The 22,243-nt window shown below is 44.8% G+C and overlaps 1 protein-coding gene across 7 annotated transcripts in view; it reads right to left on the bottom strand.

Annotated features, from left to right (window-relative positions):
- mrap (melanocortin 2 receptor accessory protein) overlaps positions 1–22,243 on the bottom strand; it is a 161,997-nt gene that overhangs the window by 19,433 nt on the left and 120,321 nt on the right. For all 7 annotated transcript variants that reach the window (XR_011595836.1, XR_011595832.1, XR_011595833.1 and 4 more), the window contains exon 2: positions 15,641–15,740. Coding sequence is in view for 2 of the 7 variants with exons in the window: in XM_070893741.1 (XP_070749842.1) it covers positions 15,641–15,740 (100 nt within the window). In the remaining 5 variants the exon portion in view is untranslated. The remainder of the gene's footprint in view (positions 1–15,640; positions 15,741–22,243) is intronic.

The raw sequence follows: 22,243 nt of genomic DNA on the forward strand, positions 1-22,243 counted from the left end.
ACATTCATCTATCCCATCTGTTTATTCACTGTGCTAGTTTTCTAAAGGATCAATCAGCTTAACGCTCAGGTACCATAGCTGGAGCACAATATCCTGAGTTCAAAATGAAATGATTAAATGGACTATAAAATAACATGAATTTCATATTTTGACATCTATTATTATTGCCATTCAGTCATTCCATCTGGACTCTGTTAACCTTTATTTGATATTAATATTGAAGAGTTATTATCTCGTTTGTAGCAATTGCAGATCTTATTTACTAAAGATTTCATTTTGTTCTCATTCCTTCTCCTCCAATTTTCTCTACTTCTTTGCTGAAGGCATTGAACTCGGGTTGGGGAGTCAGTTCCATAGGCACTAGGTGTCCAACCGCTGCAGACTAGCAATCAGTGGAAGGCTGGACTGTGTAACCAATACAGTAGAGTGCAAGTCATGCTCAAACAGTGTGCAGTGCTCTGGTCAGACTACACCTCGAGTACTAGTCACCAAAACACAACTGCTGGAGAAGAGAAGAAAGAATTGCATTTATGTAGCACCTTTCACCACCACCGGACATCCCAAACACTTCACAGCTAATGAAGTACTTTTGAAATGTATTCACTGTTGTATTGTAGAAAACGCGGCAGCCAAATGCACACAGCAAGCTCTCACAATCAGCAATGTGATAATGACTAGTTGATCTGTTTTAGTGATGTTGATTAAGGGATAAATATTGGCCAGGACACCGGGGATAACTTTCCTGCTCTTCTTCAAAATAGTGTCATGGGATCTTTTATGTCCACCTAAGAGAGCAGACAGGGCCTCGGTCTCATCCGAAAGACGGCAACTCCAACAGTGCAACACTCCCTCAGCACTGCACTGGAGTGTCAGCCTAGATTTTTGTGCTCAAGTCTCTGAGCGGGACTTGAACCCACAACCTTCTGACTTAGCGGCCAGGTTGCTACCAACTGAGTCACAGTTGGCACGGCCAATGAGCCTAGCGCCAGATGTCTGTTGTATGAGAAAATACTGGAGAAATCTGTGCTTTTCAACCTTGAATGGAGGCATCAAGAGGTGATATCATATGTACTAAATAGTGTGGAAAAGATAGTGTGAGTAAATTACTTCAGACTAAATAACAGTAGGACAAAGAGACACAGGGTCAAACTAGGAAAAGGCAGGTTTAGGATTAATGTCAGGAAATTCTTCTTCACGTAAGGAATGACCAAATATGGATTGGCCTCCCAGATAGTGGTGGAAGCAAAAACCCTGGTTTTATTTTAGAAACAGCTGGATGCTGCAAATTGAGGACTATAAAGTTTTCTGGATGGATGAACTAAAATGAACCAAATGGCCTTCCATGTCCATGTTTATGCGATTGTTCACTATGGGCACATTGTTATGAGTGCAGTTGACTGCATTGACTAGATAATCATGCTGCGCAAGATTTTATTACCCTAGTGTGCTTAACAGTCATAATCTTTTCAAAAAATATTTGTCTATTTAAAAGAAACACATTTTGTCAGTCTGTTTCATGATTTGTAAATAATCTTGGGAGTTTATTTTGTCTCACCAGTCAACACAAATGGAAGAGCCATGCATCAGATGCTGACTCCAGGAAACAAAGCTCTATAGTGAGTTCAAAATGTATCCGAATTTAAATCACACTGAAAGAATGTGATAAGTAAAGTCCCATTGAAAATGAAAGAAAACCATGGGGGGTTTAATACATTGCTGGAAAAAAAGTTAGAAATAACTTTTTTTCCAGCATAATTTTCTCCACTCTTCAAAACGTGGCCTCATAATGTCAGTTTCATTAAGATTTTTTTTTAATTGCATCCAACTTTTACTTAATTGACTGTCTTATTTTTTTATTTCAAGCATGAAAACATCAGTGGGAAATTACATATTTAAAATATTACAAGGCGCTTAACACTGAATGGGTCAATAGCATTTCTCTCTCAAATTACTGCACTACATGTCTTGCTAATAGATTCATGGGTTTTGGGTGACACCAAGTAACCATTTCATCCTGCTAGGCTCTAGAAACACCCACTGTAATAGCTCTAGTAGTTTGACGTCCTCTCCACTGTGTGCTTACCTGCTGTCATAGTTACAGGCTTTCTGCTCAGTAAGTTTTCTGTCATGCAGAAGACACACAGTAAGGAGTGGTGATTTATGAAAAAAACAACTGTCGGAGGCATCAAGCCTCAAACCTAAATGTCACAGTGCGGGCAGATATAAACAGAACTGACAAATGATATATTATCCTCATCCAAATCAATATCCTTTTGTCTCTTGTGGCTGCAAAAAATAATCTATGTTGAGTCCCTGCTGATTTTCTGATTGGTTCATGCTAACGTCACGTGCTTTGCAGCTGTAAGATTGTGGCTCAGAATTGCCTCTATGATTTACACTGCTGTTGCACCTTTAATAAAGTGTTACATCTGCCACTGATCTCCAGAAGGAAATGCACGTAATTTCCTGGGTAGGCTCATTTGCAAACCCATTGTGTATAGAACGGGTGAAAGCAGCTGAACCAGCGGGAAATTTCTGTGCAGCCTTTTGATTGCACTGTTCAGTCTGTACTATTCAACAGATCACAGGGTGACAAGCAGGCAAGGCAGGAATACTACTTGGTTCTTTCATTTCTCTCTCAAATTACTGCGCTACATATCTTGCGATTATTTTTAATACATCTTCACATGAGTGGGGGATGGGGAGGGGCTTTGAAGGCAAGACAAACAGATTCATGGGTTTGGGTGACACCAAATCACCCAGAATTATCAGTCATGCCACCTGGAGCAAAGTGGCTTTGGCACTGACTGACAGCTCCCTTACCTCCAGGACTGCAGAGCCGTGCTGCCAAAAGGTCCATATACTCAGCAGGGGGGGGGGGGGCAAGTCAACACACTGGACACGTTTTCCTTGCCCCCCTCCCCGGGCACCAGCGCAGCCTTTACCCTCTTAAAGCAAAACACTTTCACAACTAGACCTTCACAGTGTTCTATGGTTGAGGACACTGCTCCAACTCCCTATACTGCATGGTGGCTATACAGCTCCACTAACATCCACAACCCCCAAACCCCTTCCTCCACTTTAATGCCATCACACCTCCGCGACTATTATTTTACCTCTCCTATGCCTCTTGCCACTCCTTAACTGCCAGCCTTACTCTCATTTATGTATCTCTTTGCGGGAGAAATTGGTGCACAATGCTCACCAAAGGCAGCCCGCCGAATGAAGTTTCTCCACAATTAAACCCCTCGTCCCCTTTCAGGACAAGGCTAGGTGGCTCATGAGAAAGCACTGCTTGCCATGGGAGCTGCTGAGGTTCGTGCCAAGTTACTGAGTGAGCACCTGCACTGTCGCCTTGCTATGCCTATGAAAAACTACACAGTCACAACACCACCCTCCCCTCCTCCCCTCCCCTCACACCAAACTCCCTCACTCCTTTGTCTCCTGAATCCCAAAAGGGTGATGTTCTCAACCTTGCCTTCTACCCTCACCTCCTGATGATCCGCCACAACAATGGGCATCACAGGAGGAGGAAGAGGATGGTGGTGAAGGTGATGGTGAAGACTAAGCCATCCAGGAGTCGCAGCTGCACGATACTCTGATCCCTCAGGACGGCAGCACATACAAGACGTCCCCCTCAGAGAACCATGTCAGCAGAACACATTCAGCACTGCAAACACATAGGATTAATACACAGGAAGATAGGAACAGGAGTAAGTCATTCAGCCCCTCGAACCCGTTCTGCCTTTCAATGAGATCATGGCTGATCTGTATCTTAACTCCATCTACCCGCCTTGGTTAGTTGCCATTGTACGATTGTTCTAAAGCATCATATGGTTGTAATGTGCATAACTGTCATGTTAAAATGCTCAAATGTACCATTCAGAGATGAATTGTTTTTATATAAACTGAAAGATGCGCAGGCTGACGTGTTTCTTTTAAATGTCATCAGGACTAGTGCAATGTGAACTGCAATTTAACAGATGGATGGGTAAAGGTTCCGCTCTGTGAGCTGGGTAAAGGTTCAGCTCTCCTGGCCAGGTGGATAAAGGTTCAGCACTGGTGGCTCAGTTAAGGTTCAGCCCTGATGACTATTTATTCCCTTTATCTCTAACCAGATCAAGTGGTCTCTGCCACCAGGTTTTTCTGAAGCTAGCACTGAGTAAGGAATGTTACCTATCTATAGTAGGTCAGCCCACAGCCTCCCCAGAACTCGCTGTGATCAATGTGCCAGGAGACCTACTAGCCGTACCATCAATGAGATTGACTGTCACATTGCCTATCCACTTCTTTAACCAATTGTGTATCTATAGTGCTCCTCAAGTACTTAAGGTCTCTGAGTTACAATTATTCAGCTCCTAGACATGGTAATCATGTCCAATTGTACTGTAGCAAGAGTGAGGAAATTAGTTTGACATTAAAGTAGAATTATAGGAATCCATGAGAAAGCTTGGCCCTGCTTGTCCCTATTGGCAGCTTCAGTATTCTGCATTTAGATCTGCCCACTGCTGGAACATTGCTGAACAGGCTGCAGACAAAAATAGCTCCATATTAATTGGACCGTTCAGCAAACAGCCAATTTTCACACCCAAAGCCTTTTCTTTGGGAGTGAAGTTCCTTGAACTTTCCGCTGCACATCGGTAAAGTTACGGTGGACAAGAAGCAGCTCCAAGGAAATTACCGACCTTTCCCAGACCTAATTACAGCCTTGGTCCAAACATAGACAAAAGAGCTGAACTCCAGAGGTGAGGTGAGAGTGACTATCCTTAATATCAAGACAGCATTTGACCAAGTGTGGCACCAAGGAGCCCTAGTAAAACTGAAGTCAATGCGAATCAGGGAAAATACATTCTACTGGCTGGAGTCATACCTAGCACGAAGGAAGGTTGTGGTTGTTGCAGGTCAATCATCACAGCCCCAGGACATCGTTGTAGGAATTCCTCAGGGCAGTGTCCTATGGGCCAACCATCTTCAGCTGCTTCATCAATGACCTTCCCTCCATCATAAGGTCAGTAATGGGGATGTTAACTGATGACTGCGCAGTGTTCAGTGCAATTCGCAACTCCTCAGATAATGAAGCAGTCCATGCCCACATGCAGCAAGACCTGGACAACATTTAGGCTTGGGCTAATAAGTGGCAAATAACATTCATGCCACACAAATGCCAGGCATTGACTATCTCCAACAAGCCAGAGTCTAACCACTGCCCCTTGACTTTCAACAGTGTTACCATTGCCGAATCCCCCACCATCAATATCCTGGGAGTCACCATTGACCACAAACTTTACTGGACCAGCCACATAAATATTGTGGCAACAAGAGCAGGTCAGATGTTGGGTATTCTGTGGTGAGAGGCTTACCTCCAGACTCCCCAAAGCCTTTCTACCATCTACAAGGCACAAGTCAGTAGTGTAATGGAATACTCTCCACTTGCCTGGATGAGTGCAGCTCCAACAACATTCAAGAAGTTCGACACCATCAAAGCAGCCCGCTTGATTGGCAGTCCATCCGCCACCTTAAACATTCACTCCCTCCACCACCAGCTCACTGTGGCTGCAGTGTGTACCATTTACAAGATGCACTGCAGCAATTCGGCAAGGTTTCTTCGGCAGCACCTCCCAAACCCGTGACATCCAACACCTAGAAGGACAAGGGCAGCAGGCACATGGGAACACCATCACCTGCAAGATCCCCTCCAAGTTACACACCATTCTGACTTGGAAGTATATCGCCATTCCTTCATTGTTGCTGGGTCAAAATCCTGGAACTCCCTCCCTAACAGCACTGTGGGAGTACCCTCACCTCACAGGCTGCAGCGGTTCAAGAACACGGCTCACCACCACCTTTTCAAGGGCATAACCCATGAACAAATTTTTTTAAAATGGACTCAACAAAGTACAAAGCTATGCAGACCAGTACATGAGGCCGAAGTTAAAAGTCTGTTCATATCCATGTTATCCATTATGTCAGCATTTGAACAATCTGAATTCTTCCTCTTCTCAGATGTTTCATTTCCAGTGAACACATGATTGGTTTTATGAGTCTCTCCTCATAAGTTAAAGGCATAAATCCTAGAATCATCCTTATCACTGTTCTCGGAACCTTATCCATTACATGAATCTTCTTTTGAAGGTAGATTGCTAAAAGTTATACATAGCAATGGCCTCACCAATGATCTATACAAGATTAGAAGGTTTGAATTATGGTCACAGGCCCTTGACATAAATTTCAATATATCATTAATTTTGTTGATAATAACTTCACACTGACTGAATACTATCAGTATATGATCAATTATCACACCACTGCTGTCAGATATCCTTCACTGCAAAGTATTTAACATCTGAGACTTGGGTTCCAGCCCAGACTGATTGGATGAAAATCTTCCCTGTCTGCAGGGTACATAAACCCTCAGCCATGTCTTTATCACCTCCAGACTCGACTATTCCAACTCTCTTCTGGCTGGTCTCCTATTCTGCAATCTCAATAAACGTTAGCTGATGCAAAACTCTGCTACTGTATCCTATCCCACACCAAGTCCCATCTGTAATGTATTTGCTTCATGGGCTCATACTTAAGAATTCATAGCAACACATTGCTGTTAAGAACTGGTTGGTTTATTAACAAAGGTTTAACATTATCAGTTCATCCACTAGGCTCATAACTGCACACCTCATCGTGGATGACCTAGACCTAACTAACTGGGGTTTTATTGAGTCTTGTGAACTGGCTAAGCCACTCACAATGCAACAGCTCAACAAACCTGTGAACATACTCACAGGTGCACACAGTACTCCACTCATCCATCACCCCTGTGCTTGGTGACGTACATAGACTCCCGGTCTCCCAAAGGCATTAATTTAAAATGTTCACCTGTGCTTAAGCCTGAAAGAGCTGTTTATTGAATGTTATGCTTTTCTCTTCTTTCCAGTTTCTGGCTTACTCCATTTGCTTTGCAGCAATTGCAGTGCTGTTCCTGGTCTTTTGTATATACAACATTGTAAAGAAATACAGAGAAGAGTCACAAGCATCTGAAAACATTTCTGGTTGTTTGGACTGCAGGCATGAAGTGTCAACAAAGCTGTCTTGTGAGCAGACATAATCCACACAGTGAGGCTGACTAAAGACAACTTCTGAAATGGACAATTTCAAATTTGTGTAGTTTTATGTGATGTGGTTCAGTAGTTACATTCACTGAAGTGGAATGCTGCTTGGTTTACTTCTATTTCTGCAGTGTTATTAACCAGGAATTTCCTTGGAGCTGCTCATGCACCTCAGCCATTAGGCGGGAAATTGTGTTAGGGAAATTGATGGGATTGAAGGCCGATAAATCCCCGGGGCCAGATAGTCTGCATCCCAGAGTACTTAAGGAAGTAGCCCTAGAAATAGTGGATGCATTGGTGATCATTTTCCAACAGTCTATTGACTCTGGATCAGTTCCTATGGACTGGAGGGTAGCTAATGTAACGCCACTTTTTTAAAAAGGAGGGAGAGAGAAAACGGGTAATTATAGACCGGTTAGCCTGACATCAGTAGTGGGGAAAATGTTGGAATCAATCATTAAGGATGAAATAGCAGCGCATTTGGAAAGCAGTGACCGGATCGGACCAAATCAGCATGGATTTATGAAAGGGAAATCATGCTTGACGAATCTTCTGGAATTTTGAGGATGTAACTAGCAGAGTGGACAAGGGAGAACCAGTGGATGTGGTGTATTTGGACTTTCAAAAGGCTTTTGACAAGGTCCTGCACAAGAAATTGGTGTGCAAAATCAAAGCGCATGGTATTGGGGGTAATGTACTGACGTGGATAGAGAACTGGTTGGCAGACAGGAAGCAGAAAGTCGGGATAAACGGGTCCTTTTCAGAATGGCAGGCAGTGACGAGTGGAGTGCCACAGGGCTCAGTGCCGGGACCCCAGCTCTTTACAATATACATTAACGATTTAGATGAAGGAATTGAGTGTAGTATCTCCAAGTTTGCGGATGACACTAAACTGGGTGGTGGTGTGAGCTGTGAGGAGGATGCTAAGAGGCTGCAGGGTGACTTGGACAGGTTAGATGAGTGGGCAAAATGCATGGCAGATGCAGTATAATGTGGATAAATGTGAGGTTATCCATTTTGGGGGCAAAAACACGAAGGCAGAATATTATCTGGATGGCGGCAGATTAGGAAAAGGGGAGGTGCAACGAGACCTGGATGTCATGGTTCATCAGTCACTGAAAGTGGGCATGCAGGTACAGCAGGCGGTGAAGAAGACAAATGATATGTTGGTCTTCATAGCTAGGGGATTTGAGTATAGGAGCAGGGAGGTCTTACTGCAGTTGTACAGGGCCTTAGTGAGGCCTCACCTGGAATATTGTGTACAGTTTTGGTCTCCTAATCTGAGGAAGGACGTTCTTGCTATTGAGGGAGTGCAGCGAAGGTTCACCAAACTGATTCCAGGGATGGCTGGACTGTCCTATGAGGAGAGACTGGATCAACTGGGCATTTATTCATTGGCGTTTAGAAGGATGAGAGGGGATCTCGTAGAAACGTATAAGATTCTGATGGGACTGGACAAGTTAGATGCGGGAAGAATGTTCCCGATGTTGGGGAAGTCCAGAACCAGGGGACATAGTCTTAGGATAAAAGATAGGCCATTTAGGACTGAGATGAGAAGAAACTTCTTCACTCAGAGAGTTGTTAACCTGTGGAATTCCCTGCCGCAGAGAGGAATTGATGCCAGTTCATTGGATATATTCAAGAGGGAGTTAGACATGGCCCTTATGGCTAAGGGGATCAAGGGGTATGGAGAGAAAGCAGGAAAGGGGTACCGAGGGAATGATCAGCCATGATCTTATTGAATGGCGGTGCAGGCTCGAAGGGCCAAATGGCCTACTCCTGCACCTATTTTCTATGTTGCTATGCCATAATCTCACCCCTACTCTTTTCTGTAACCTTTTATGGCCCTGCAATATTCCAATAATTCTGCATGCCTCTGACTCTGGCCTATAGTGTATCCTCCACTCCCTCATCCCAGCTGTGCCTTCAGCTGCCCACTTCCCAAGCTTTGGAATTCCCTGCCTAAACCTCTAACTTTCCACCTCCCTGAACTCCTTTCAGTCCCATTTTAAAACCTACCTCTTTGACCAAGCTTTGAGTCACACCTCTACTATCTCTTCCTTCAGCTTAGTGTCCATTTTTGTGTGATTAAGCTTCTGTGGATCATAGAATCATTACAGCACAGAAGGAGGCCATTCGGCCCGTCGAGCCCATGCCGGCTTCAGCTAGTCCCACTCCTCTGCCCTTTCTCTGTAGTCCTGCAAATTTTTTCCTTCAGGTACTGATCTAATTCCCTTTTGAAAGCCATGATTGAATCTGCCTCCACAACCCTTTCAGGCTGTGCATTCCAGATCCTAACCACTATAAAATTAATTGAAGAAATTCCTAGTATTTGGCCCCACCAATGGCAGCCGTGCTTTCAGCTGCCTGGGCTCGAAGGTCTGTAATTCCCTCCCCAAACCTCTCCGCCTCTCTACCTCTCTCCTCCTCCTTAAAGTTGCTCTTTAAAACCTCTCTCTTTGACCAAGATATTGGTCATCTGCCCTAATATCTTACGTGGTTCAGTGTTACATTTTGTTTGATAATGCTCCTGTGAAGCACCTTGGGACGTCTTACATAAGAGCATAAGAAATAGGAGCAGCAGTAGGCCATATGGTCCCTTGAGCCTGCTTCGCCATTCAATAACATCATGGTCATCAAGATGCAAGTCGGTGATTGGAGTGTGAGCAGGAGCGGCGAGGTCGGGGAAAAGGAGTGGCATGTGTTCGTAGAGGAACGGGATCGGGGCCCAGGAGAGGCGAGAGCCCAGGGGCAGCACGGGCCAGTTCACACTGAGATATGTGTAAGCATTAGGTCCGTGCAGCAGAGCAGGTCTCCAGTCATCTTGGTAAATCCTTGCCACTGGACCAAGACCTAGCTCTGTCAAGCCCGTGTGGTGGCTGGTGTGCAACGGCCACCACATGTTAAAAAAAATCCATGCACAGGAATCTTCCACCCTTCAAGATTTAGTTCGGGACCTGGAATATTAGGTCCTTCATTGAAACACCTGTGAACTTTTTGGAGTGGAAGCAAGTCATCCTCGACTCAAGAGACTGCCTATGGTGATGATGGCTGATCTGATCATGTACTCAGCTCCACTTCCCTGCCCGCTCCCCATAACCCTTTACCCCTTATCGTTCAAAAATCTGCCTGTCTCCACCTTAAATATATTCAATGACCCAGCCTCCACAGCTCTCTGAAGCAGAGAATTCCATAGATTTATGACCCTCTGAGAGAAAAAATTTCTCCTCATCTCAGTTTTAAATAGGCGGCCCCTTATTCTAAGACTATGTCCTCTAGTTTTAATTTCCCCTATGAGTGGAAATATCCTCTCTGCATCCACCTTGTCGAGCCCTCTCATTATCTTGCAAGTTTCAATAAGATCACCTCTCATTCTTCTGAACTCTAATGAGTAGAGGCTCAACCTACTCAACCTATCCTCATAAGTCAAACCCTCATCTCCGGAATCAACCTAATGAACCTTCTCTGAACAGCCTCCAATGCAAGTATATCCTTCCTTAAATACGGAAACTAAAACTGTACACAGTACTCCAGGTGTGGCCTCACCAATACCCTGTACAGTTGTAGCAGGACTTCTCTGCTTTTATACTCTATTCCCCTTCCTGATTACTTGCTGTACCTGCATACTAACTTGTTGTGTTTCATGCACAATGACCCCCAGGTCTCTGTACTGCAGCATTTTGCAATTTTTCTCCATCTAAATTATAATTTGCTCTTCTATTATTTCTGTCTTACTATGTGAAAAAGTGCCTTAAGACGTTTTTCTACATTAAGGGCGCAATATAAGTAAAAGTTGTTGTTGAAATGAATTTTAAAAACCTATCTATGATTCAGTTGGTTAAGGCAGCGAGCACCTCAGCCGTGCAGATCAGGAAAATCACAGGTTCAATCGCTCGTTTTTGCTGAGTTATCTGATCTTACCAAGAGCAGTGGCAGAGTAGGATATTTGCCCTCAGAGTGTCTGAATTACCAAGGGGGAAATCAACCAGGGTTCCCACTGCATTTCAATGACTCATGTATTTGTGGGTGTTAGGCAAGGACAGGATTGGGTTCAATTGGGTTCAAAAAGCAACAGGCTTTCTTATATGAACAGGATGACTTTGAAGTGTCATGAGGAGAAAGCATGGCTTGTCTTCTGATATATAAAGTAATTGTGAAAGGAAATAAGTGTAGGTAATAAAATATAACTTTAGTGTTAGGGTAATAAAACAAGGGTAGCAAATCCATTTGAGGAAATCTTGTTTATGGGGAAGTAATTCGGAAATAAACAATGGCAAACTGTTTTCATGAATATTCTGTTTTCAAAAGGTTTGGGAATAGATACACCATTTAGTCTTATCTATAGCATTTTCATTTGATGTAGTTAAAATATGGTGTATAAAGGATCATAATTTACAACAGTAGGTCAAAGTGCTTTAAAGATCCATAAACGGTAAAAAAAAGTCACTCTCTGTAATCAGTTAACATAGAAATATAGAAAATAGGTGCAGGAGCAGGCCATTCAGCACTTCGAGCCTGCATCACCATTCAATATGATCATGGCTGATCATGCAACTTCATTACTCCACTCCTGCCTTCTCTCCATACCCCCTGATCCCTTTAACTGAAAGGTCTACATCTAACTCCCTTTTGAATATATCCAACAAACTGGACTCAACAACTTTCGGTGGTAGAAACATAGAAACATAGAAAGTAGATGCAGGAGTAGCCCATTCGGCCCTTCAAGCCTGCACCACCATTCAATATGATCATAGCTGATCATGCAACTTGGTAATATGCTAGAATTCTTTTTTAAGATGGAGAATGACATAGTTAATTCAGAGACTAGGGTCCTGAACTTAAGGAAAGGTAACTTCGATGGTATGAGACAGGAATTGGCAAGAATAGACTGGCGAATGATACTTAAAGGGTTGACGGTGGATAGGTAATGGCAAACATTTAAAGAGCACATGGATGAACTTCAGCAATTGTACATCCCTGTCTGGAGTAAAAATAAAACGGGGAAGGTGGCACAACCGTGGCTAACAAGGAAAATTAGGGATACTGTTAAATCCAAGGAAGAGGCATATAAATTGGCCAGAAAAAGCAGCAAACCTGAGGATTGGGAGAAATTTAGAATTCAGCAGAGGAGGACAAAGGGTTTAATTAGGAGGGGGAAATAGAGTATGAGAGGAAGCTTGCTGGAAACATAAAAACTGACTGCAAAACCTTCTATATATATGTGAAGAGAAAAAGACTAGTGAAGACAAACATAGGTCCCTTGCAGTTAGAACCAGGTGAATTTATAATGGGGAACAAAGAAATGGCAGACCAATTGAATAAATACTTTGGTTCTGTCTTCACGAAGAAAGACACAAATAACCTTCTGGAAATACTAGGGGACCGAGGGTCTAGTGAGAAGGAGGAACTGAAGGAAATCCTTATTAGTCAGGAAATTGTGTTAGGGAAATTGATGGGATTGAAGGCCGATAAATCCCCAGGGCCTGATAGTCTGCATCCCAAAGTATTTAAGGAAGTGGCCTTAGAAATAGTGGATGCATTGGTGATCATTTTCTAACAGTCTATCGACTCTGGATCAGTTCCTATGGACTGGAGGGTAGCTAATGTAACACCACTTTTTAAAAAAGGATGAAGAGAGAAAACGGGGAGCTATAGACTGGTTAGCCTGACATCAGTAGTGGGAAAAATATTGGAATCAATTATTAAAGATGAAATAGGAAAGCAGTGACAGGATCGGTCCAAATCAGCATGGATTTATGAAAGGGAAATCATGCTTGACAAATCTTCTAGAATTTTTTGAGGATGTAACTAGTAGAGTGGACAAGGGAGAACCAGTGGATGTGGTGTATTTGGACTTTTAAAAGGTTTTTGACAAGGTCCCACACAAGAGATTGGTATGCAAAATTAAAGCACATGGTATTGGCGTGGATCGAGAACTGGCTGGCAGATATAAAGCAGAGAGTCAGGATAAACGGGTCCTTTTCAGAATGGCAGGCAGTGACTAGTGGGGTGCCGCAAGGCTCAGTGCTGGGACCCAAGCTATTTACAATATACATCAATGATTTAAATGAAGGAATTGAGGGTGATATCTCCAAGTTTGCTGAGACACTAAGCTGGGTGGCGGTGTGAACTGTGAGGAGGATGCTAAGAGGCTGCAGGGTGACTTGGACAGGTTAAGTGAGTGGGCAAATGCATGGCAGATGCAGTATAATGTGGATAAATTTGAGGTTATCCACTTTGGTGGCAAAAACACGAAGGCAGAATATTATCTGAATGGCGGCAGATTAGGAAAAGGGGAGGTGCAACGAGATCTGGGTGTCATGGTACATCAATCATTGAAGGTTGGCATGCAGGTGAAGAAGGCAAATAGCATGTTGGCCTTCATAGCTTGGGAATTTGAGTATAGGAGCAGGGAGGTCTTGCTGCAGCTATACAGGGCCCTTGTGAGGCCTCACCTGGAATATTGTGTTCAGTTTTGGTCTCCTAATCTGAGGAAGGACATTCTTGCTATTGAGGGAGTGCAACGAGGGTTCACCAGACTGATTCCCGGGATGGCAGGACTGACATATGAGGAGAGTGTGGATCGACTGGGCCTGTATCCACTGAAGTTTAGAAGAATGAGAGGGGATCTCATAGAAACAGATAAAATTCTGATGGGACTGGACAGGTTAGATGCAGGAAGAATGTTCCCGATGTTGGGGGAGTCCAGAACCAGGGGTCATATGCTAAGGATAAGGGGTAAGCCATTTAGGACCGAGATGAGGAGAAACTTCTTCACTCAGAGAGTTGTTAACCTGTGGACCCTGCAGCCTCCTAGCATCCACCTCGCAGCTCACAGTGCCACCCAGTTTAGTGTCTCTGCAAACTTGGAGATATTACATTCAATTCCTCGTCTAAATCATTAATGTATATTGTAAATAGCTGGGGTCCCAGCACTGAACCCTGTGGCACTCCACTAGTCACTGCCTGCCATTCTGAAAAGGACCCGTTTATTGCCACTCTTTGCTTCCTGTCTGCCAACCAGTTCTCTATCCACGTCAGTACATTACACCCAATACCATGTGCCTTAATTTTGCACACTAATCTTGTGTGGGACCTTGCCAAAAGCCTTTTGAAAGTCCAAATACACCACATCCGCTGGTTCTCCCTTATCCACTCTATTAGTTACATCCTCAAAAAGCTGTGGAAGATTTGTCAAGCATGATTTCTCTTTCATAAATCCATGCTGACTTGGACCGATCCTGTCACTGCTTTCCAAATGTGCTGCTATTACATCTTTAATAATTGATTACAGCATTTTCCCCACTACCGATGTCAGGCTAGCCGATCTATAATTCCGTTTTCTCTTTCCCTCCTTTTTTAAAAAGTGGTGTTGCATTAGCTAGCCTCCAACCCATAGGAACTGATCCAGCGTCAATAGAATGTTAGAAAATGACCACCAATGCATCCACTATTTCTCGGGCCACTTCTTTAAGTACTCTGGGATGCAGACTATCAGGCCCTGGGGATCTATCGGCCTTCAATCCCATCAATTTCCCTAACATCACTTCCTGACTAATAAGGATTTCCCTCAGTTCCTCCTTCTTGCTAGACCCTCGGTCCCCTAGTATTTTTAGGAGGTTATTCGTGTCTTCCTTCTCGTTGAATTGGTCTGCCATTTCCTTGTTCCCCATTATGAATTCACCTGATTCTGACTGCAAGGGACCTACGTTCGTCTTCACTAATCTTTTTCTTTAAAGACCGATCAACTTTTGCTGTGTATCTGTTCCGTATACTCAACTCTGAAGTCTCGTGCTTACTCGAAATGTGTTGTTGTGAACCAGCGAAGAAAGGAGGTTGATTGCTGACACCACTCATGAAAGAATAGTGACAGTCGACTAGTAGGTTCGTACATGAGCAATGGCCACTGAGATGAGGTACTGGAGAGCAGTTGGTACATATGCGATCACATTCCAGCAAGGAATCAATGTTTCAGGAGAGGAGGAGCGGCAGTTGGTTGAAGGTCTTTTCACTGCATGCTTATGTTTCAAGTTGACCGTTACATTTATCTGCATTAAAATCTTGCTTCAGTTGAGATGATGGATGGAATCTTTCAAACCTCTGCTGATGTCACTGTGACTGAGAGCACTGCATTGAAGCCACTGCCTAGACCCCACTAGAGTGGTATACCGTAAAGGCTAAATTAATATACCATACCATCTGGAGAACCTAATGCAAAAATACTCTCCAGATTTACCAATGATGAGCTGTAATAAATTAAATTATTTAGGGAGATGTTTTCTGCCACTGTTTAACAGCAATAAAGTTAGATGTCATTTTGAAAAATTCAATCTAATGTTATCCCACTCAACTGCTGCATACAATTGACAAGACAAACATACGCCTTAATAAAATGGGAGTTGACTCAGGAGATTCTAGAAATGTGACATTGCACAAATGAAAAAGTGCAATGATATGTGGTATGAATCAAATAATCACTGTAACTAAAAATAGTAAAGCTTAGCTCATTGAATGAAAAGGTGATTAAATCCACTTACTGTGCTGGTGTAGAGCCGGAACGTGACATCAACATAAGAATTATGAAGAGAAATATCATAAAGACAGCGAGACCAACCCAGAAGGCGATTACAATGGAATCTGAAAAGGGAGAACAACAATTCGATGTAATGCACCACCCATTATAGGAAGTAATGGGGTAGTTTAATACACAGTCAGGTATCGATTGTTAAGGGATCATCTCTAAATGACACACAAAATTATATGTAGCATTGCCACTTAATGAAATCAATTCTGCAGTCAGGACGAAACAATTTTCCATATATATGTACAGTGCCAGAGCTGCAGCACCTATTGCACCATCTGAAGAGATTTCTCCTTAGTTTTTAGTTGCACCTCTCCCCTACATTGCTTATCATTGGTCACCCAATATACAGGGTGAGCAATTGTGAAACAGCTTTTGATGAGTCTACTTCTGGCGAAATTGATGATCCACGGGTCTGAAAGATCACCGGGGTGGGTCTCTCTGACTAGTTTCCCATGTTCCAATCACCTGGGGTGACCATGAAGAACAACAACATGGTGTCTACCACTTTACTTGAAGTCTTTTGCAACCATGGGCACTGCAGGGCACTAGTTGATTGACAACGATGACTTAATATTAATTTGAACTTACCAGCACACATTTTTAGTTTGTGCAAGCTGTCCATTCTTCAACTGAGGTACCCTCCTTCTTGGTGAGGTTGGGGACAGTTGCAGTTGTCCTGGAATGTCAGGTTGTCTTAATTCAAAGCCAGTTGTCCCAAGGAATCTGGATTTGAATTCTCTACAGTGACACTTTTATTGCAACTTGAAATTGCATTTAATAGTGTCTAACCATGGCAAAGTTGTTTCCAGAAGCATGCCTCAAAGTCTTCTGCAACTATGGTGGCATGAACAAAATTTCTGTTTATTGGCTTGCATAGTATCAGAGAAGATTAGGAATTGAGTGCACCAACGGTGGCCAATGTGCAATATTCGGTTTGAAATACAATGACATATTTTGATTATCTGCTTGAAATCAGAGTGTCTGGCATCGCTTCACTATTAATAAGTTTTTATTGTTTCTCATATGTATGCTACTAATTAGAATTTCTCCTTTCATTAGTTGTTGGCATCTAAGGAAAGGTAATTGTAGTTTCCATATAGGTATTTGAAATGAATAGCAGAGTTTAAACATTGACATTACTATATTTAATGAACTAGAACTATAATTACCGCTTTACTTTGTCATTTGTGGGGGATTATAGTGTTTGCAGCCTACAGCTGCCTGTCATGTATGTAACCACAATGTAACACCATTGTATTACTGTATACACTCAACCTAGATACACACCTTGACCACAAGGGGTGAACTTGTGGAAGACACTCCTTACCTGATCACACAGGTATAAAAAGGGAGGTCCCACGCAGGATCATCGTCTTTGGAGTCCTGTGAATAAAGAGTTAAGGTCACAGAGTGACCTTGTCCCCAGAATGTGCCTCGTGTGGTTTCACACTGTAGAGTAATGACTTTACATTTGTTATGTATTGATGTGTGTATCGTCCTGGTACCTTAAATGTATAATAAGCACATTGGTACACCACAGAGAGAGCTGTGGTGGGAGACCTGAAAGTACCTGCAAGAGGCAGTATAAAAGGCTGACAACCACACCTGAGAGTCACTCTGGAGCTGTTCAATAAAGGACGAAGGTCACAGCAGTTAGATTAACACCAGACCGTGTGGAGTCAGTGATTTGTGTGCTACATACACCACAACATTGGCGATGAGAAACGGGAATTCACGACCCACGAGAATGGCCACCGGTAGCACAGAGGAACGGTACTGTGTTGGGGATGACTGGGACGATTTTGTCGAGAGGCTTCAGCAAAGCTTCGTTACAAAAGAATGGCCGGGGGATGCAGCAGCCGACAAGCGAAGGGCTCATCTTTTGACCAGCTGCGGACCAAAGACTTACGCGCTCATGAAGGACTTACTAGCACCCGAAAAGCCGGCAGACAAAACCTTTTAAGAACTTAGCAAATTGATCGGGGAGCACCTCAAACCGGCGAGTAGCATACATATGGCCCGACACAGATTCTACACCCACCGAAGCCATGAAGGACAGAGCATACCGGACTTCGTAGCGGATCTCTGGTGTTTGGCCAGCCTCTGTAAGCTCACAGATGCCTGCAGGGGGGAGATGCTAAAGGACTTCTTTATCGAGGGCATCGGTCATGCGGGAATTTTCCGCAAATTAATTGAGACCAAGGACTTGACCTTGGAAGCGGCGGCGTTGATAGCTCAAATTTTCATGGCGGGGGAGGAAGAGACGAAAATAATATACGCGCGCAATTCTGCCTCTAACGCGGCGATGGATCAAGGAGTCAACATCATCAATGCAACTCAGAGCCCCGCAGGCAGGCAGGGGCAGTCCAACACTCCCCAGGCAGCAATAGACCCCAGAGTAGGACTTCAACAGAGACAATGGCAGGCTGAACGGACACTCACGCCATCACAGTGGACAATGCGGCCCGGGATGGGGCCATTGACACCCACTAATAGGGTACTTAAGAGCAGTCAAAGGGACAGTCAGCGCGGAATGCCTGGCCATAGTCCTTTTGTTCCCAACAATGGAAACTTTAACTCATGCTGGAGGTGTGGAGGAAAACACTCAGCTAGATCTTGCAGATTTCAACAGTTTGTCTGCAGGAACTGCAATCTCAGTGGCCACTTAGCTCGAATGTGTAGGAAGTCTGCAACTAGACTAATATATGAGGCGGATGGACCAGAAGAGGGTTCTTTGAGGCAGGATGACTTTTGAGGCAAATCGATGGACGCCGAGGTTCAGCGGGTCCATGTGGCGAATATTCACAGTTCATACACCAAAACGCCACCAATGATGATGATGGGTTTTATTAAACGGTATCCCAGTATGCATGGAGCTGGACACTATGGCGAGCCAGTCACTCATGGACGTTCAGCAATTTGAGAAGTTATGGCGACTTAAAGCCAGTCGACCCAAATTAGCACATATTGAGATACAATTAGGGACTTATACTAAAGAAATCATTCTGGTGCTAGGCAGTGCAATGTTGGCTGTCACACACAATGGTTTAGTGAATCGGCTGCCACTCTGGATTGTCCCAGGCAATGGTCCCGCACTGTTGGGGAGGAGCTAGTTAGCCGAGATGAACTGGAAATGGGGGATTGTTCACGCAATGTTATCTGTGGAGCGAAGTTCGTGCTCACAAGTCCGAAAACAATTCGATTCACTATTCCAACTGACGTCGGGACTTTCAAAGGCACTAAGGTAGTGATACACATCACCCTGGACGCCAGGCCAGTGCACCACAAAGCCACAGCGGTGCCGTATGTGATGCGGGAAAAGATCGAGAGCGAATTGGACCGGCTGTTCAGAGAGGGCATCATCTCGCCTGTTGAATTCAGCGACTGGGCGAGCCCCATCGTTCTCGTTCTAAAAGCGGATGGCTCTGTCAGGATCTGTGGCGACTACAAGGCCACCATCAATCGGGTGTCCCTACAAGATCAATACTCGCTCCCGAGAGCGGAGGACCTCTTCGCCACACTGGCAGGTGGCAAGCTGTTCAACAAGTTGGACCTCACTTCAGTCAATATGACCCAGGAACTGGCCGACGAATCTAAACTACTGACCACCATCACCACGCACAAGGGACTGTTCATTTATAACAGGTGCCCGTTTGGCATTCGATCAGCGGCCGCGATTTTTTAACGAAACATGGAAAGCCTGCTTAAATCCATTCCTGGAACGATCGTATTCCAGGACGACATCCTCATCATGGGTCGAGACACCGAGGAACACCTCCACAACCTGGAGGAGGTGCTACGCCGACTGGACTGGGTAGGCCTGCGACTCAAGAAGTCTAACTGTATGTTCTTAGCTCCTGAGGTTGAGTTTCTGGGCAGGAGGTTTGCTGCAGATGGGATTCGGCCCACCAAATCCAAAACAGAGGCGATTCGATGAGCACCCAGGCCCTGCAACACATCGGAGTTGCGTTCATTCTTGGGACAGTTGAACTATTTCGGGAACTTTCTGCCGAACTTGAGCACATTGTTGGAGCCGCTACACGTGCTCCTGCATAAGGGTTGCAATTGGTTGTGGGGGGAATGTCGGGAACGGGCTTTTGATCGGGCGTGAAACCTACTTTGTTCAAACAAGTTGTTGACCCTGTACGACCCCTGTAAAAAATTGGTTCTGACATGTGATGCATCGTCCTATGGGGTTGGGTGCGTGTTGCAGCAGGGCAATGCTGAGGGTCAACTACAACCTGTGGCTTATGCCTCTAGGTCGCTCTCTCAAGCAGAACGGGGATATGGGATTGTTGAGAAGGATGCGCTTGCATGTGTCTATGGTGTAAAAAAAATGCATCAGTACCTCTTTGGTAGGAAGTTTGAATTAGAGACGGACCACAAGCCATTAACATCCCTGTTGTGAGACAGCAAGGCTATCAATGCCAACGCATCAGCTCGCATACAGCGATGGGCTCTCACGCTGGCTGCTTATGACTACTCCATCCGGCACAGGCCCGCACTGAAAATTGCGCTGATGCGCTCAGCAGGCTTCCACTGGCCACCACTGAGGGGGCAGCGGAGCAAAGCGCCGAGATGGTCATGGCTGTCGATGCCTTTGACAGCGCAGGCTCCCCCATCACAGCCCGCCAGATCAAAATCTGGACAGAGATCTTCTCCTATTCCTGATTTAAAAATGTGTCCTGACTGGGGATTGGGCGCCCGCACATGGAGCATGCCCTGAGGAGGTCAGACCGTTCCACAGACAGATGGATGAGCTCTCCATCCAAGCCGACTGCCTACTATGGGGCAGCCGGGTAGTTATGCCCCAGAAGGGCAGGGAGGCATTCATCAGGGAACTCCACAGCGAGCACTCAGGCATTGTGCTGATGAAGGCCATTGCCCGGTCACACGTTTGGTGGCCTGGAATTGATTCAGACCTGGAACACTGTGTTCGCAGGTGCACGACGTGTGCTCAGATGGGTAATGCCCCCAGGGAGGCCCTGCTCAGCCCGTGGCCCTGGCCCACTAGGCCATGGTCACGCATTCATGTTGACTATGTGGGCCCATTCATGGGAAAGATGTTCCTTATTGTGGAAGATGCATACTAGAAATGGATCGAGTGCATCATTCTGCATTCATGCATGTCATCCACCACCGTGGAAAGCCTACGTGTGATCTTTGCAACCCATGGCTTGCCGTACATCCTGGTTAGTGATAATGGCCCATGTTTCACAAGCTACGAATTCCGAGAGTTTATGTCGGGCAATGGCATTAACCACGTCAGGACTGCGCCGTTCAAGCCGGCCTCCAATGGCCAGGCGGAACGTGCGATCCAAATCATTAAGCAAGGTATGCTCAGGATTCAAGGATCCTCCCTACAATGCCGCCTGTCACGTCTCCTGCTGGCCTTTAGATCCCGACCGCACTCGCTCACGGGGGTCCCGCCCGCAGAGCTACTAATGAAACGGACACTCAAAACTCGGTTGTCCCTCATTCACCCAGTCCTGACCAACATAGTTGAGGGCAAGCGCAAGTCACAAAATGAGTACCAAGACCGTAATTCTAGGGGGAGATGTATTGAAATAAATGATCCTGTATTCGTCCTCAATCACGCCATGGGGCCCAAATGGCTTGAGGGCACTGTAATTGACAAAGAGGGGAAAAGGGTCATTGTGGTAAAACTCAACAACGGTCAGATATGCTGTAAGCATCTGGACCAAGTAAAAAAAAAGGTTCAGCATCGACACGGAGGAACCTGAAGAAGACCATGAGATGGAGCTCACAACACCGCCAGTGAACGAGCAACAAGAGCAATCAGAAGAATGCACAGTCCCTGCGGTCAGCCCGGACAGGCCGGAATCATCACAGGTGACAGACACTCACGTCAGTGTCCAACAACCAGAGCCCCAACTGCGGTGTTCCACGAGGGAGCGTAGACCACCTGAAAGATTAAACCTATGATCCCAATAAGACTTTGGGGGGAGGTGATGTCATGTATGTAATCACAATGTAACACCACTGTGTTACTGTATACACTCAAGCTAGATGCACACCTTGACCACAAGGGATGAACTTTTGGGAGACACTCCTTACCTGAGCACACAGGTATAAAAAGGGAGGTCCCACACAGGGTCATCGTCTTTGGAGTCCTGTGAATAAAGAGTTAAGGTCACAGAGTGACCTTGCCCCCAGAATGTGCCTCATGTGGTTTCATACTGTAGAGTAAGGAATTTACACTGCCCATGTGAGAACAAGTAGATTTCTGTACCTATAATTGGAAGTTGTCTTGTGAAAAGATACAATGTAATCTTGATGTGGTGGTACGATCATGGATTTCCAGAGTGTGACCAGTTGAGTTTCCAATATCATAATTGACTATCAAAAATAGAGCATCAGAAGGATTGTGTGAGTATTTTCAAATTTCAATGCAAGACACTCCACCTGAAATGGGCAGCACCTATCAATTTTTTGCATGAGATAGTGCCCCAATGGAGGGGGCAGACATTAGAGCTAAATTTAGGGCTTTGACCAAGAAAAATGAACGGGAATGGACTCTTTGTAGCGGTGTGGG

Source organism: Pristiophorus japonicus, chromosome 11 (assembly GCF_044704955.1).
Source record: "Pristiophorus japonicus isolate sPriJap1 chromosome 11, sPriJap1.hap1, whole genome shotgun sequence".
Lineage (NCBI taxonomy): Eukaryota > Metazoa > Chordata > Chondrichthyes > Pristiophoridae > Pristiophorus > Pristiophorus japonicus.